General features: G+C 48.1%; 1 protein-coding gene across 1 annotated transcript in view; it reads left to right on the forward strand.

Moving 5' to 3' along the window:
- Positions 1-15,841, forward strand: part of MECR (mitochondrial trans-2-enoyl-CoA reductase) — a 31,983-nt gene that overhangs the window by 4,702 nt on the left and 11,440 nt on the right. Inside the window, exons 2-3 of the mRNA XM_047085353.1 lie at positions 8,771-8,868; positions 9,330-9,461. Of these exons, the coding sequence (XP_046941309.1) occupies positions 8,771-8,868; positions 9,330-9,461 (230 nt within the window). The remainder of the gene's footprint in view (positions 1-8,770; positions 8,869-9,329; positions 9,462-15,841) is intronic.

Here is a 15,841-nt window from a genome sequence, read left to right on the forward strand (position 1 = left end):
CCTGGAGACTTTTACTGCGGTCATGAATGAAGGAGGAGGGAATCGAACTCATTGATGTAGTAAGTTAGGCAGGAGTTATTCTCTGAGGGCCTGCTACCTGTGCGGCAGGACTGGGGATGCAAAGACGAATAATCTGTGGTCTTTGCCCTTAAGGAAGTCACGCTCTAGTCCAGGAGATGGGTGACCATAGGCCAGTGCAGCAATGCTATATCAGGTTATGTGTAGACTGCTGTGGACACCCAGAAGAGAGGTACCTGGCCCCCTCAGAATAGTCAGAGAATGCTTTCTCTAAGGACACGGAGTCTAGGTTGAGTGCCCCCAGAAGATCGGGTGGGCAGTATATGAGGAAAAGTGTAGAAATGTTCCAAACAGAGGACCCTGCATGTGTAAAAGCCCAGAGGGAAGAGAAAACCTGTTGTGTCTGACTGACGAATATTTATGGAGCGCCTGCCATGCACTCAGTATGTGGTCCTCGAGGGAGGTGTCTGCTGCCCCAGGCTCAGAGGGGACTAGCTTGAGATCACGGGACTCAAACGCAAGCTGGATGCCACATCCTAAAGCGCTTGTACGTTGCCTTCCTTCTGGACTTCACCCTAGGCTGGAGTTGGGGGCCAAAACCCTGAGGGTGGAACCTGGCGGGCAGAGCTCTGAGGTACTGCACAGCAGGTAGGAGATCCCCCTGTGTCCAGAGTGTGGGAGGAAAGCTACCCGCCCCCCACCAGCGCAACCCCAAGTTATTACGGTTGTCTGGCCCTCCCAGCGGCTGCTGCAGCTCTCTGGGGTGGTTCCAGGCCTCTCCCACTCTCAATGGGGTGGGAAGGATCAGCATTTTAGAGAAGGGAAAGCAAAGATGCCATGAGGTTTATCTGTGGCTCAGGATGTGTTGTTGGGGACCCACCCACAAGGGCACTGGCCTGGGTTCTAGTCCCCACTCCGCCACTCATGGTTAGGGTGAGGAAATCATTCCAGTCTCCTTTTTTTTTTTTTTTTTTCAGTTATTCTTTGATAAAATAAAGGGGTTGACCAAGGGCAGCCGTGGTAAAGACGGGCATGCATGCGGTCTCTTCCTCCCCCCACACCTTCTATGCCAGTGACAAACCTTCACAGCTCCGTTTTCCGTATACCTCGGAACGTATACACCTCTTTACCCTGTTCTCCCCAAACAACACTTTTTTCTTCTAAGACAAGGGGAGGCCTTAACATCCTTCTCGATATAATACTGTAGCCTTGGAAATGGTTATGAGACCGAATCCTCCTTGTCCAGCTCGGACCACTCTGTGAAACCGGTGGACGTTGGACTGCCTGCTCCCCAGTGGTTGTTCTAGCAGACTCCAGGGAGCAGTGCTGTGGCTGGAAATCGGGGGTCCTAGGTACAAAATTTCACCAAGGCCCTGTTTGCTCTTGATTGGTATCGTAATCAGCAGCCCTCCAGGCAGGGGCTGCATGGTCATTGTTGTTCCTGTCAGAGAGACCAAAGCAGCTGCAGACAGGGACCCGGTCCCCCTGCTGTGGCCCAGTCTTATTCTCTGGATCGATAAGGTGAGGCCCCCGCAAGCTAAGCAACAGACTCTAGCTCCCTTCAAGCAAGTTTCCTGATGTCAGCAGCTGTAGAACATTCTAGGGCTTACCAGCTTACTGGTAATCTTAGTTGAGAGAAAGTAGGGGACTGAGAAAGTAGTGAGAGGGTTTCTTTGCCAACTCTGGGTAGAAACTTCCAGAAGTTCCCCCCCTAAGTCTCTAATGTCTTTCCATTCAAAATGACTGTCCTGAAGTGCAAGTGGTCCTGAATGGTGGGAGGGCAAGATGACTTTGAGGCAGGGAAGCCAGAAGAGGCACAGGGAGCAAGCGGGCGTGCCTAGCACACCGACGAAGTGTGCGAGCTAGGCTCAGGAAAAGGAGCTTTCCCTGAGAGCCCAGGACTCCTTTATAGAACCTGCCGATGGGGGCCGCCAACCACCCCTGCTGCGGGGCGAGCCAAAGAACTTCATTCTTCCACAATCCCCAGTGTGTCTTATTAATTATTAATCAAATCTCTGAGCAGTGTACCCAGCACAGCATTTCAGCAGATCACATGGGGATTGCAGACAGACTGGAGAGAGCCACATAAGATGTGGGTAACCTTTACCCGGTACCACATTCTTAGCTCTCTGCAGTGAGCACATGAGAAAGTCTCTGGCCTGTGACAGTCTCTCCCTGCCTGTTCTTCCTGCTCAAAATGATATTGACCAGTTTGAGGTGACTGAGTGGAAGATGTGCAAATGGTTGCTAATTACATGCGGAAGGCGGGAAAGATATCTTCGCCGAGCTGGCCAGTGCCTGCCTTACACAGCAAATATAAGTGAGCCGGTCCCCAGAGTACTGGCCTCTTTTTCCCCCGTCTCAAAAGGCTCTTTCTTCTGCCTGCTTTTGTCTCCCTTGTAGTTCATATGGCATCACAGGTGTACAGCCGGGGCCTCAAAGGAGCCATTGTGACCTTATCCAGTCTGGGATCTGTCGAGTGAAGACAGTGGCATCCCTCCGAGTTGCATGGCGCCATGACACTCACGGGGGAAGGCCGTGAACACTCCTGGGGAAGTGACTTGAGATCTAGCCAGGCTGTGTTTGGGTGCCTCCTTTGCACTCTACAACACAGCCACTGGTTCCTCTGGCGAGTTAAAAAAAAAAAAAAGAAAGAAAGAAAAAAGAGAGAGAGAAAGAAAGAAAGAGAGAAAGAGAGAAAGAAAGAGAGAAAGAGAGAAAGAAAGAAAGAAAGAAAGAAAGAAAGAAAGAAAGAAAGAAAGAAAGAACGAACAAGGAAGAAATTGCTATCATGACACCAGAGGTCCAACTCCTGGAATCCAGACTTGGCCCCCGTTTTCCTTCCTGTCTCGGCAGCATGGTATCCTTGACGACGACGCTAGGACTGTGTGCAGGGACGGCAGTGTCTGTGGTGCTAATGGCATTCCATGGGGCAGGCAGGGGCCGGTCTCCCTGGTGAGATGCAGCTGACCCACACACCTCCTGCCGGGCTGGCAGCGCAGCCCCTCCCTCAGCCACCTGTGTTCGCAGCTTCAACTCTGCGGCCCCTAGACCCTCATCCCTGCCCCGCTCTCCTTCCCTCCCGCTTCTGTGACTTTCAGCCAGCACAGAGCGGCGAGGCTACCCAGAAGACAGAGAAGTGGGAGCGGGTTGTAGCCCCGTGCGGCACTTCTCAAACTGCTGTCTCGGGGCAGGCAGTTACTCGGTGTGCTGTGAAAACAGTGTCCCCAGCTGAGTTACCTCTGGAGGCTCTGGACGACACAAAGTCCCCTGGGTTTTTTCCCTGGGTGACTTCTCCCAGCCTTTGTGACGCTGGGGCACCGTCTGAGTCCTATAAAGGGCGTTTACTGGGCAGCATTTCTCAGACATATCCTACACCCCGGGAGTGCCTAATACTGTCTCTCAGGATGGAAATTCCACACAGTGTAAAGGATGCTGGCTTAGTGTTCAGCGGTCTGAGCTTCGGAGTCAACCTTTAGGGCAATTTTTGCCACTTAATCAGAGTTTTACCTTAGACAAGTTCCTTCCTCTGAGCTTCAGTTTCCTGTTCGTGAATTGAGGAGATAACACCCTCCTGATAGGTGTTTCGCGGACTAACCAGCCTCACGTGTATAAAATGCTGAGCACAATGCCTGGAGCTTAGGAAACTGTCAGCATTAGTTTCTCTTCATTGTTCAGCCAGATCGCCCAGAGCAAGATGATCTGCCTGCCTCGACTCCCACTACATCCAGCTGACTCACAGCTCTGTACGTCTAGCCTGGAGTGCCCTCTCCCCATACCACGCGGCTTCAAGCTCCAAATATAACACCTCCCTCCCCACTCCAAACCACTCTCCCTTCCTGTCTGTGTCAATATCCAGTTGTCCACGCCAGAAGCCCAGGAGCCATCAGAGATTTCCCACTCCGTGTGGAGGGAGTGACATCAATACCACTTCTTATTTAAGAGATCCCAGGTTATCAAATCCTCTCCATTCCCCTGGCTCCTGTCCAGATTGCACCTACTGCCTGGCCAACTATCAAGTCAGATTCTTTGCCATTTCTTTCTTTTGCAAGAAAGCCTACCTTCCTCCCTCAGTCCACCCAGTAAACTCTCACTTATCCTTCAAACCCCAACTAAGGTACCACTTCCAAAGCCCAATGCTTCTTCCAATGCTGGCTAACCCTGCATTTCCTCCCTCCGGGCGCAGTCTGGGATTAGGACCGCAAGCCTGCCTCTGGGGTGCCTGCCTCTGGGGGTGCCTCTCGCAGTGACTCCACGTGTGAGAGTCCCCGTGCCATCAAGCTCCCAGGCAGGAGAATTTTTTTTTTTTCTATCCTTAAGCCCCTTGGCTCAGTACCTGACACTGAGTAGGACTGTCAGTAAAATATTTGCTGAGTTAAATTTACTTGAGTTTTCCAAAAAGTCGCCGTCTTTCAGTGATTCAGTGATTCTCTTCAGAGGGATAGCCAACTAATTGTTTCAGAGGCTTCCTTGGATATTCCTGCCACTGATAACAGCTGCCATCTCTTCAGCATCTACTGTGTATCAGGTACTCTAGCAAATTATTTACATTAACTCATTTACTCCTACGAGCTAGGTTCTAAGTGTTCTCCCCATTTCACAGACGAGTATTTTGAGGTTATCTAGCTGGTAAATGACCAAGGCAGGATTCAAACCCAGGACTGCCTGTTCACTTCAAACCCATGCTCCTCCCTTCATCTGTGAACTGAGATCCACCTGTATTCCCATCTCGACCATGGCCATCTAGATTTTTAAAGTACGATTTACTGCAAACCTCACCTGCACTTCCCTGTGAGGAAGAGAGCCATGGGTTTTTGCTTAGACCAAACTCTCTGAGGGACAATCTCCATTCTCATTTGTACCCATCCTTCAGGGTTATTTTCCTAAATAGCCCAGAACCAGGAAGAGCAACTATAAGCCTCAGTAGCTAAATCCCTGTGCCTTGAGCCTCTCCCCTGATTCCCCAAAAATGGCTGACACCTTTATGTCACATTTTCTCAATAGGGAGGAAAGTCGCGTAATTTCATTAGGAAGCATTCTTGAGCACTGCTTTGGTCCCAGGCACTGTGCTAAACACGGAGGTAAGACTAAGAATTCTCTGCTGTCTGGGAGCTCACAGCCAAGTGGGGAGACAACAGACATGCACATTCTGGCTGTAAAACTAAGGGATAGGTAAAAAGAGTCCTGAACCAAGTCCGAAAGACCTGGATCCAAATCCAAATTGGAATCTACAACGACAAAGTCAGAACGTTCTGTCAGCTGACAGTTCTGTTTTGATTTCTGTTGTTTTACAACTCATTTGGAGGGAAGACCTCATCTTGTGTGAAGTTTTTACATTTTATATTTTCATATATATGTGTTTATTCATCCCGCTTAGCGTGACTATTCATACATTTTGCTGCAGAAACAGTGTTTCTGATCACAGAGTGCTGCCTCAACCCCCACAGGGGGGTGTAGATAATAACATGGTTCTGAACTCTGGCATACATACATCTCCCCCACGGAGTTTGGGGAAAGGAATGTGAATGTAGGCCTGTTGTGATCAATTGAAAAGAAATATATGGAAAGACTTGATAAACTAAAAAGCAATAAACTCATGTAAGATGGTCTTAAAATGGTGTCACCCCTTCTGTGTAATGAAAACACTGAGGATGGAGCAAGTGATTTTTTTCAGGACCAAGAAGAGGGTCAAAAGAAGTCTTAAAGGGTGAATTGAACTTCTTGCTCTGTGGAGAAGCAGTGGAAAAGAAATTCTGGGCTGAGGGAAGAGCATGTAAAAAATGGGCAGAAAAAAATGTCTTTAAGTAGCTTGAGTACATGGACTTTGTTGGCTTACAGAAAAACTCTGATTTCTGCAAAACGTACGAGAGAAGCAGTACCGATAATATGGAGAGGCAGCCAATCTGCAATCCATTTGCTCTGGGCGGGATTTTTCTCAGAATGCAGGCTTACACATCTGTTCTCTGTGTGTTCATAGAGAAGCATCACTGTCCGGCTGATGGGCCCTGTTCTGCCCGCTGCTAACCCCTCCCCGTCTCCCCAGGCAGGTCCAGCAAGGACCAGGCCTCTACACCGTGCTGCCCTCTGCTTGGTCTGCTTAGCCCCTTACCATCTGGCTTCTCTAGCATCAGACCACCAGGTTCAAATCAGATCAGCCACTTACTACTTTTGGTGGCCTTGAATGAGTTATTTACTTCTTTTGTGCCTTTGTTCCTCAGCCATAAAATCAGAATAATGGTAGAAAGCTGGCATTGAAAGCACTTAGCCTAGTGTCTCTCTCACTGATAAGCACTCAAACGGTACTTATTATGATGATTATTATTATAAGGACTCCCCCCTCCTCCAGCTGTGTATAAATACATACATTCCTTAATAAGCACCTAAACAAAAAGAGCCCTTTCTTTTTTCTCCCTGCCTTGGTCCTAACTCCTTCCTAGTTAACTATTTTCTATAGAGTGTCTCTAATCCAGTTTTTTGCAGCTGTTTCTTAGTCATGGTAAGGCATGATCTGTCTTACTTTGGTCATGGTCGGGGACAGGGATTCCCAGATTGAGCCCCTTAGGTCGCTAGGGGTCCTTGTAGGCAGTCAGGGGCGTTCCCAGGCTATTTTCAGGATTCTAATAATAGAGCACAGTAATTTGGAGTGCCAACTTGGGAAGTAGGGGAGCCCTGCCACTGACCGGTTATCTCCCCCTGTGTAAATTTCATAATCTCCAGGAGCCTGCATTTCCTACTTGACCGAATGGGACTATTCATACTTTCCTCACAAGGGAATTGTATCTTAGATCAGATCATGTATTTAAATCCCTTAGCACAGGACCTGATATATTACAAATACCACATAAATACCTGCCACCATTATTGCTACTATTAATACAAGGCATTTCTTGAAAATCACACTTTTACCTCCAATGGAGCCTCAGGTATAATTAAAAGGTCAGATTTCTGCCAGAAGTGGGTAGGGTTATATCAGTCTAGTTCAGTAACACTGTTGCCTAATGCTAAGAACCTCTGTGTGGCAGTTATATGTGCCTTCGGTAACTAAAAACGAGAATTATTACAAGTACATTGGGTAGAGGACAGGGTGCCTGGGTGGCTCAGTCGATGAAGCGTCTGACTTGAGTTTGGCTCAGGTCATGATCTCAGGTCTCATAAGATTGAGCCCCATCAGGCTCCACACGCTGACAGCACGGAATCTGCTTGGGATTCTCTCCCTCTCTCTCAAAATAAATAAACCACCAAAAAAGTACATCTGGGTAAAGGAAAACATTGCGAACATGAAGTCTTGGTGAGGAGAAATAAAGGAGTCCCTGGTAATTAAAAAGTCACCAAGACCCACTGGTCTTGTACACTGATCAGTGCTTTCTGGGTGGAAGGTCTTCTATTTTTTTTTTCTTTTTTTAACTTGCAAGAGCATGCACAGGGGAGGGGCGGGGCAGGGGCGGGGGAAGGTGGGGAGAGAATCTTAAGCAGGCTCCTCGCTCAGCCCCAGAAGGTCTCCTTTTATAAAAAAAATAAAAATAAGGGGCACCTGGGTGGCTCAGCCGGTTGAGCGTCTAACTTCAGTCATGATCTCACCATCTGTGAGTTTGAGCCCCGCATCAGGCAATGAGCCTGGAGCCTGCAGCCTGCTTCAGATTCTGTGTCTCCCTCTCTCTCCTCCCCTCCCCTGCTCACGCTGTCCCTCTCAAAAATAAATAAACATTTCAAAAAAACATTTAAAATAAATAAAAATAATACATGGACATTGCCACCAGCCCTTTAGCAGGTTTAACCCATTAACCAAAGCTCTAATGCATAAAGACATTAGTCCCATGGTGCCTAGGGCCCACCGTGAACAGAGTGTTACCACCTAGAAATCCCACCTGTAATGGGAGAGGCTCTTGGCAGTGCTATGGCTCAGCTCTCCTTTCAGCATCCTTTCTGACCAGGATTCGGGCCCAAACAGGACATCACTCCAGGGGGTGGATCACAGTCACCCAGGGAGTTCTTCCTGAACTACAAAGGGCATCTCTCTGTTTCACCTGCTCTGCAACTAACAGAAATGTGTGAAAGAAAGAAAGAAAGAAAGAAAGAAAGAAAGAAAGAAAGAAAGAAAGAAAGAAAGAAAGAGAAAGAAAGAGAGAAAGAGAGAGGGAGGGAGGGAGGGAGGGAGAAAGAAAGAAAGGAAAGAAAGAAAGAAAGAGAGAGGGAGGGAGGGAGGGAGAAAGAAAGAAAGAAAGAAAGAAAGAAAGAAAGAAAGAAAGAAAGAAAGAAAGAAAGAAAGAAAGAAAGAAAGAAAAGAAAGAAAGCAGAGAACAAATAAGCTAGCCCACCATGTCTCAGTTATGGCTGTCTATAAGACCCACTTGGGGCATCCCTTATCTTGAGATTCTGGTTCAGTAGGTCAGAGCTGGGGCCTGAGAATCTACATTATGCCTAAGCACACCAGGTGATTCTGATAAGCAAGTTTTGGAAAACACAAGGCTAATCCAGGCCAGCAGAAGGTCTCACTGCTTTCTGTCCCAGAACGGGCAGTGGGATTGAGAGGGCGCTAGAGATTTTCCATTTGCATTTAGTGAGAGAGTTAACCTGTAGCCTGTGCTAATTCCTTACAGCACCTTTCTCTCTTCTAACAACCTTAATTCCCGGCCACACAACGGCAGCTCAAAAATCTGGCCATCCTGACCTACTTTGGGGAGATGATTTGAGCAAAAGACGCCCTGTCTATCCTGGGTGACATTAACATCTCTCTCTTTGGCTTTGTGCTTAGACTGAAGGACCTGGAGCTAGCTGCTGTGGGCGGATCAGACGTCCATGTGAGGATGCTGGCGGCCCCTATCAATCCATCTGACATAAATATGATCCAAGGTAACCTTGGTTTCTGTGGCTTATGTTAATTGGCTTTTTTGCTTAGCCCGCCACCTCCTCGATTCCATTCTTCCTCAGGTGCGGGTGTGAAATTCCTGTGATTAGCAGCAGCTGTTCTCCAGATGAGCCATCTGCAGACTGCAAGCCCTCCCTGGCCTCCCCTCTCTGGAATGTGAGGCTTTTTGAGAGTTAGGAAGATTGCAGTGGGGAGTAAACCAACCACTGTGAGGTGCCTGCGATATGCTGGGCTCATTTCATACATTAGCTAATCCCCATAATAACCACGAATGCTGAAAAGTATTCTCCCCTTTACAGATGAAAAGGCTGAGGCTCAGAGAGGCTGGTTAGTTACACAGCAGGCCAAAGGCAGACCCCAGATCAGGCTCAGATCCAACTCTATAAAGTTCATGCTCTTTCACTGCCCGAGCTTCACCAGGTGACCCTCTGCTCTTCTCCCTTAGGAAATTATGGCCTCCTTCCCAAGCTGCCTGCTGTTGGAGGGAATGAAGGTGTTGGACAGGTGGTGGCAGTGGGCAGCAGTGTGACTGGGGTGAAGCCAGGAGACTGGGTGATTCCAGCAAATGCCGGTTTGGGTAAGTTTCTCCAGGTGTCTGCAGCCTTTCGTTGTTCCGGATTGTATTTCACCCACACTGGAAATGTTTGCACATTGGCTCAGTGTAACTGAGCAATGCAGGATTTATTATTGAGTCCATGTACCCACTGCCAGTAGGGATGGGAGCTGGACAAGGAGAGCAGAAAGTCTGTTTCATCTGCTCTGGGGGTGACGACCTGTTCTCTCATCTCCTTGGGCCCGTATTGATCAGAGCTGTGATTCTCTGAATCCCTGCATCCCTAAATCCCTGCTAGATGGTACAATGGGAAATCCAAATAAGACAGCCCCTGCCCTGCAGGAGGTTAAATTTTAATTGAAGAAATCTCCAAACTAGTAACTTCAATAAAGGGTGTGTTACATGTTACAAGTTTACAGGAAGCCGAGGACACTTCTGGGTCCTCTGTGTGCTCTCGAATGTGTGTGTGTGAGAGAGAGAGAGAGAGTGAGAGAGTCTTAAGGAAGGATCGGGGCTTCACAGAGGAGGCTTCTCTGGAATGGACGTTTGATGGGTGAATTATGTGAGGTGGAAATGAGCCAGAAATCATTGCATTTCAAGGGAGCAAAATGAGCAGACCCAAAGGTCGGTTTGGAAAATAGTGAGACATTCAATGTAGCCTTGGCAGAGGATTTGTGCACAGAAGTCTGCTTAAGTGATAAAGAAGGTCACACAGGTAGTGGGGCCACATGGGGGAAGCCCTGCAAAAGCCAAGCTAAGAAGTTGGGGTTTTCTTTGATATATGGTGAGTCGTTGGTGAGTTTTGTTCTTTAACACTTCACACTTTTTGAGTCACAGACATTATATACAGGATCGTGACAGCAATCACGAGAGGGAAGCAGGGAAGACACTAACCACCCCATTGGACATATAAGGAACTGAAGCTAAGGGGGCACCTGGGTGGCTCAGCCAGTTAAGCAGCTGACTTCGGCTCAGGTCATGATCTCATGGTCCATGAGTTCGAGCCCTGCGTCGGGCGCTGTGCTGACAGCTCGGAGCCTGGAGCCTGCTTCGGATTCTATATCTCCCTCTCTCTGCCCCTCCCCCACTCTCACACGCTCTTTCTCTCTCTCAAAAATAAATGAACATTAAAAAAAGAAGAAGAGGGGCGCCTGGGTGGCGCAGTCGGTTAAGCGTCCAACTTCAGCCAGGTCACGATCTCGCGGTCCGTGAGTTCGAGCCCCGCGTCGGGCTCTGGGCTGATGGCTCGGAGCCTGGAGCCTGTTTCTGATTCTGTGTCTCCCTCTCTCTCTGCCCCTCCCCCGTTCATGCTCTGTCTCTGTCCCAAAAATAAATAAACGTTGAAAAAAAAAAATTTAAAAAAAAAAAAGAAGAAGAAGAACTGAAACTTGGGAAGAAGCCCTTGTCCAAAGAGCAAACTGAAAGAGAACCCACCAAACTCTTATTCCCACTCTGTTTCTGCTAAACTACAGTGTTAGGACCCTTTGGGTTATAACTTACAGTCAGTGCAAACTTGCTCTGCAAAAAAAGAAGTTAATTGATTTCTGGAACTGGGACGGGCAAGAGATGGAAAGCTGGATCCAGGAACCCCAGTGATATCAGAGCTCATTGTGTTTTCTTGCTAGTTCTCAGATAGGATCTCCCCACCTAGTGATATAGTAGCATTAACAAATATTTGTTGTCTACTCCCTTTGCACCAGGCCCTGTTCTAAGCACTTTACATGTATGAACTCAGTTATTCCCACAACAGGAGGTAGATATGAGATAAAAATTAAATATTAAGCAACTTGCCCAAGATCGCCTAGCCAGTAAGTGGTGCAGCTGAGATTCAAACCGACGTTTCGTAGATGGCCACCAGCATCCTGAGGTTTGCATCAAACTGGGAACAAATGAACATGGCCTCCACAATCTGTCCAGTGCAACCACATCCCTCCACCAGCAGGGCTCTGACCGACACTGCCTGGGTCTTTGCCCATCCATGAACCCCTTCATACTCAGTAGTTTCACACCATCTAAACTGCAAGTTTCTTCACAGCATAACTGACTGGCCGCAGGCAATTTTGCTGTAGAAGACAAAATTGTGAAAAATAAAAGAGGGACATTCACTAAAAAGGACATCATCAAACACAAAATGAGTAATGAAAAGACTACTGCAAAATACAAACTATTTCAGTACATTCAAAATGTATAGTGTAGATTCATGGCAATACACACAAATAACTGATTTTATTCTGTGTATCCACAAAATGTACCTAAGCACTTGTCTTCAAAGTCTTTTGTTCCTAGTATCACACGGTTTTTTGGTGCTTGTTGACTCGTCTCCTCAATCAGTATGGCACTTTTGTTGTTGCTGTTGTTGCTAAAATGTCTTCCTTGATCAGGTTCCAAATACTAGGGTGCGCATTTGTAACCGGGCTTTGTATCGGGTTGTGAAAGCCTTTCACACTGTGGCATATTGTCACATTTCCACTGATAGACGTTCCAAAGTTCTCTGGGAAATGTGGGTTCAAAACTCTCTGCTACTTTTTAGACTGTTACAAGGGCTAAAGTTGATATAATATGAAATAGGAGGACTGTGTCAATGGAGAAATGAAACCAAACTGTCAACCAGCAGATGAAACCAACAAACTGTCAACCAGTTTTTGTTTTGTTTTGTTTTGTTTTGTTTTGTTTTGTTTTGTTTTACAGCAACATTGCCTTACGTAATTAGTTATATGGCAAAAATACTTGTGGTAAAGATACTTATGGCCTAGAACCACACCAGGAGTATGGGGTTGGGTCATTCCAGTTGCCTCAATGGAGCGTCTTGCCCACCTCTGTGGTTTAAAGGGTGGGGCCTTGTGGTTGACAGCCTCAGAGGTGAGGAGGGAGCAGTTCTAGAAAGAAAAAGGTACCAGGCAGGAAAAAAACAGTAACAGAAGTCTATTAGAAGCTCTTTTCTTTGAGATCAGATTTGCTGCCAAGAATGGCCCCACTCTCTCCTGCAGCCCCACCTGGCCGTGAAAGAGCCACGCCATCTGAGCCAACTGAGAGCTGCAGGATTCACTATCGATGCGGACGGACTGGTGCTTTGAGGCCGCCCCCATCAGACACAGTCTCTGCTCTCAAAGTGTTCTTGGCTGGGGGTGGGGAACTCGAGAATGGAAAAACAACACGTAATACGCTAACAGTCTAGTTAGTGCTATAATGAGAGGATGGACACGAAGGCGAGAGCCCCCCATCTCGGGGAGCATTCGGAGCGACTTCCCAAAGAAGTGGTGCTTGAACTCCGTCTGGAAGACTGAGTAGAAGCGTAGCCAGTGGGCTAGGTGAGGAAGCGCTGTCAAGCAGTGCAGCACGTGCAAAGGTACGGCGGCAGGAGAAGGCTCGGCACTGTCGGAGCTGCTGTAGCCTGGTGCGGCTGTGTCCCTGCTGGGACGTAGGAGAAGCGAGATGAGGCTATAGAAGTAGGCGGGGACCCAGTCATGGAGGGCTGACATCTATGGTCAGAGAGAGCCCAAAGAAGAGTTAAGAATGAGTGGGGGCGCCTGGGTGGCTCAGTCTTGGTTAAGCATCGGACTCCTGACTTTGGCTCCGGTCATGATCTCCAGTTTGTGAGTTTGAGCCCCGCGTCGGGCTCTGCACCGGCAGCTCCTCTCTCTGCCCCCTCGCTTTCTCTTCTCTCAAGATAAGTACACTAAAAAAAAAGAAGAAGAAGAAGAGGACCAGACTTGGGCAGCACAGAGCATGCTCTGGAGAGGCAGAGGGTAGAGGCAGGAAGCCAGTAAGGAGGTGGCTAAACAGATGGGGCTTCAGTTGATAAGGGTCTGAACATAGTTGATAAGGGCAGTGCCACAGGGCTGGGAAGACAGGTTGGAGTTAGGAGCTAGAGGAACAGAACTCGGTCACTAGATTTGGAGAGAAGAAGGGACGTCTGCCAGGGGTGTAGGGAATAGCGCCTGTAGAGGTGGTGGTGTCAGCCAGAACGGGGATTTCTCCCCAGAGAAAAGGGGAATCTTCCCCACCAGGTGCCAAAGAGCAAGAGGACTTTATAATGACCGGGACTCTAGCTCCGTTTATTTAGTAAACATTTTGTGAGCCTCTGCAGTGTGCTGGGCTCTGATATAGCAGTGAACAGACGTGGCCTTTCTTCTAGTGAAGACTGCAGTTTGGTAAGAGTGGCAGCCATTAGACAAATACGTCCTCAACTGGCCAGACCTTGGTCATCCTTCATGTTACTGAGCTGTGCCCATGGCCAGCTTTTTCCCACATGTCGCCAGTCCCCAGGGAGACTGGGCCAGAGAACGTGCAGACTGACTGTCTCATTGGAAACCCTCAAAACCCTCGCGAGGCAGCACAGGGCAGCAGCGAGAGCACCTGCTTGGGAATCTTCTTTCACCCTCTTGGGTGACCTTGTTTAAGTCACAGCTACTTTGAGCCTCAGTTTCCGCATCTCTAAAGTGGAGCTAACCATTGTTGCTGGCATATCTCAACTAATTCATGCAGCTCAGCTGAGGGATACATACAACCATTATTGCGAATTAAAATTCTATACACATTAGATCAAGGTCAGCAAACTTTTTTTTAAAGGACCAATTCATGGGGTGCCTGGGTGGCTCAGTCGGTTAAGCATCTGACTATAGCTCAGCTCATGATCTCATGGTTTGTGGGTTTGAGCCCCACATCAGGCTCTGTGCTGACAGCTCAGAGCTTGGAGCCTGCCTCGGATGCTGTGTCTCCCCCTCTCTCTGCCCTTCTGTCACTTGTGCATGCTCTCTCTCTCTCTCTCTGGCCTTCTTTCTCTCTCTCAAAAATAAATAAATAGACTTAAGAAATTGTAAAGGACCAATTTGTAAATATTTTAGGCTTTGCAGGCCAACTGCCTACACTCAATTCTGCCATCGTAAACCATCATGGACAATACATAAAAAGTGATCATGACTATGTTCCAATAAAACTTGGCTTACAAAATCAGGTGGTGAGCCAGGTTTGGCCCACGGCCGCAGTTTGCCGACCCCTGCGTTAGATAGTGGAGATGGTTAAGGGTCAGTTGCACAGGAGCAAGGAACAGGAATCCTGAGAACTAGAGCATGGGACTTAGGACCAGAAAAGGAAACCAAGAGACATTACACACCTACTATGTACTAGGCACGGTAATAGTCTGTACAAATGTCATATTTAATCTTCACACAATGACATTAGTGTCAAAGAAGGTAAAATGAAAATTCTAAATCACACAAATCAGGAATGGCAAAGCTGGGAGTGTTAAGCAGGTCCCCCACTCCAGGGTCTAAGGATTTTTACTTTAAAACCCTGAAAGCCCTCAGGGCTGACCATGGGCGCTACCCCCATCCCACCCAGGTTCTCTTTAGAAGAGGATTAGGGACTGCCAGGCCCCAGAAATTTGTGTCAAGCTCTGAATTTCCATTGTTGTGCCTTTAAGGGAAATTAGAAAACACCCCTAATTTCATGCATAGAAAACCCTACACTAGGTGATTGGCCAGAGTAGACACGGCACATGTTGGCCAAGAGAAGTAGGGGCCATGATGACGAAGGTGACCGTGAAGATTTGAAAACCCGGCTGGGTGAAGCCCAGAAAAATGCCAGGATACCGCCTAGATTCCAAAGGAACCCGTCAGTTTTTCAGTGTCTTATTTTCTCAGCCACAGATCTACCAGTGCAGCTCTTAATAGAATGTGTTCCTGCCTCTTGTCTATACTACCTGGTCCCTAAAGCCCACATTGTCTCTCTCCACTTACAGCGCAAGTAGTAGTCACCTAGGCTGTCCCCTCCACCCCACCCCTGACCGTGTGGAGCCAGGGTACCATTAGAATCCCAGCAACTGGGCAGGTGCACACGCTCCAGAGCGGCCACCAGATTCCAAGCCAGTAACAGTTTCTCCAAGGCAACCTAGCGAGTACACGGTCCACGAGCCAAGGCTTGAATCGCGTCTGTTTGTCTCCAAGTCTGTTCTCCTCACCTCTGCTTTACACAGGATCCTGCCCGCATGGGTGAGCACCTGTCAGATGCAGGTTGTGACCCATCAGTGAAATTGATCCAATGGGTTGCAAACGGCACTTTTTTCCCCTAAAATCAGTCACAGTAGAATAGAAAATAACAGGATATCATACACAGTAGGGTAGATATTGTCCCATGAGCCTTTGATTTCTGTTACATGTAGGGATACATATTTATATATGTGAATGTACTGAGGGACAGCATAGCTCACGGTTACTGTGGGTCAGGATCGTGAGAGTCTGGGGGACGTTCCTGTGGTCCAAGCCACTTCAGCCATGGCCCGAGCCTGCCTTCCCATCACTCTCTGCCCCGCAGCGTGTATCCTCCTAGGTCCATCTTCTGTCTGTCCTGCCTCAGAGCCTCTCCATATGCTTTTTCCTCTCCTAGACCATTCTTGGTGTACTCCG

The sequence above is a fragment of the Lynx rufus genome, unplaced genomic scaffold, assembly GCF_022079265.1.
Source record: "Lynx rufus isolate CCGP_SWC_20201006 ecotype Redwood Valley unplaced genomic scaffold, mLynRuf1.p SCAF_2, whole genome shotgun sequence".
NCBI classification, from domain to species: domain Eukaryota; kingdom Metazoa; phylum Chordata; class Mammalia; order Carnivora; family Felidae; genus Lynx; species Lynx rufus.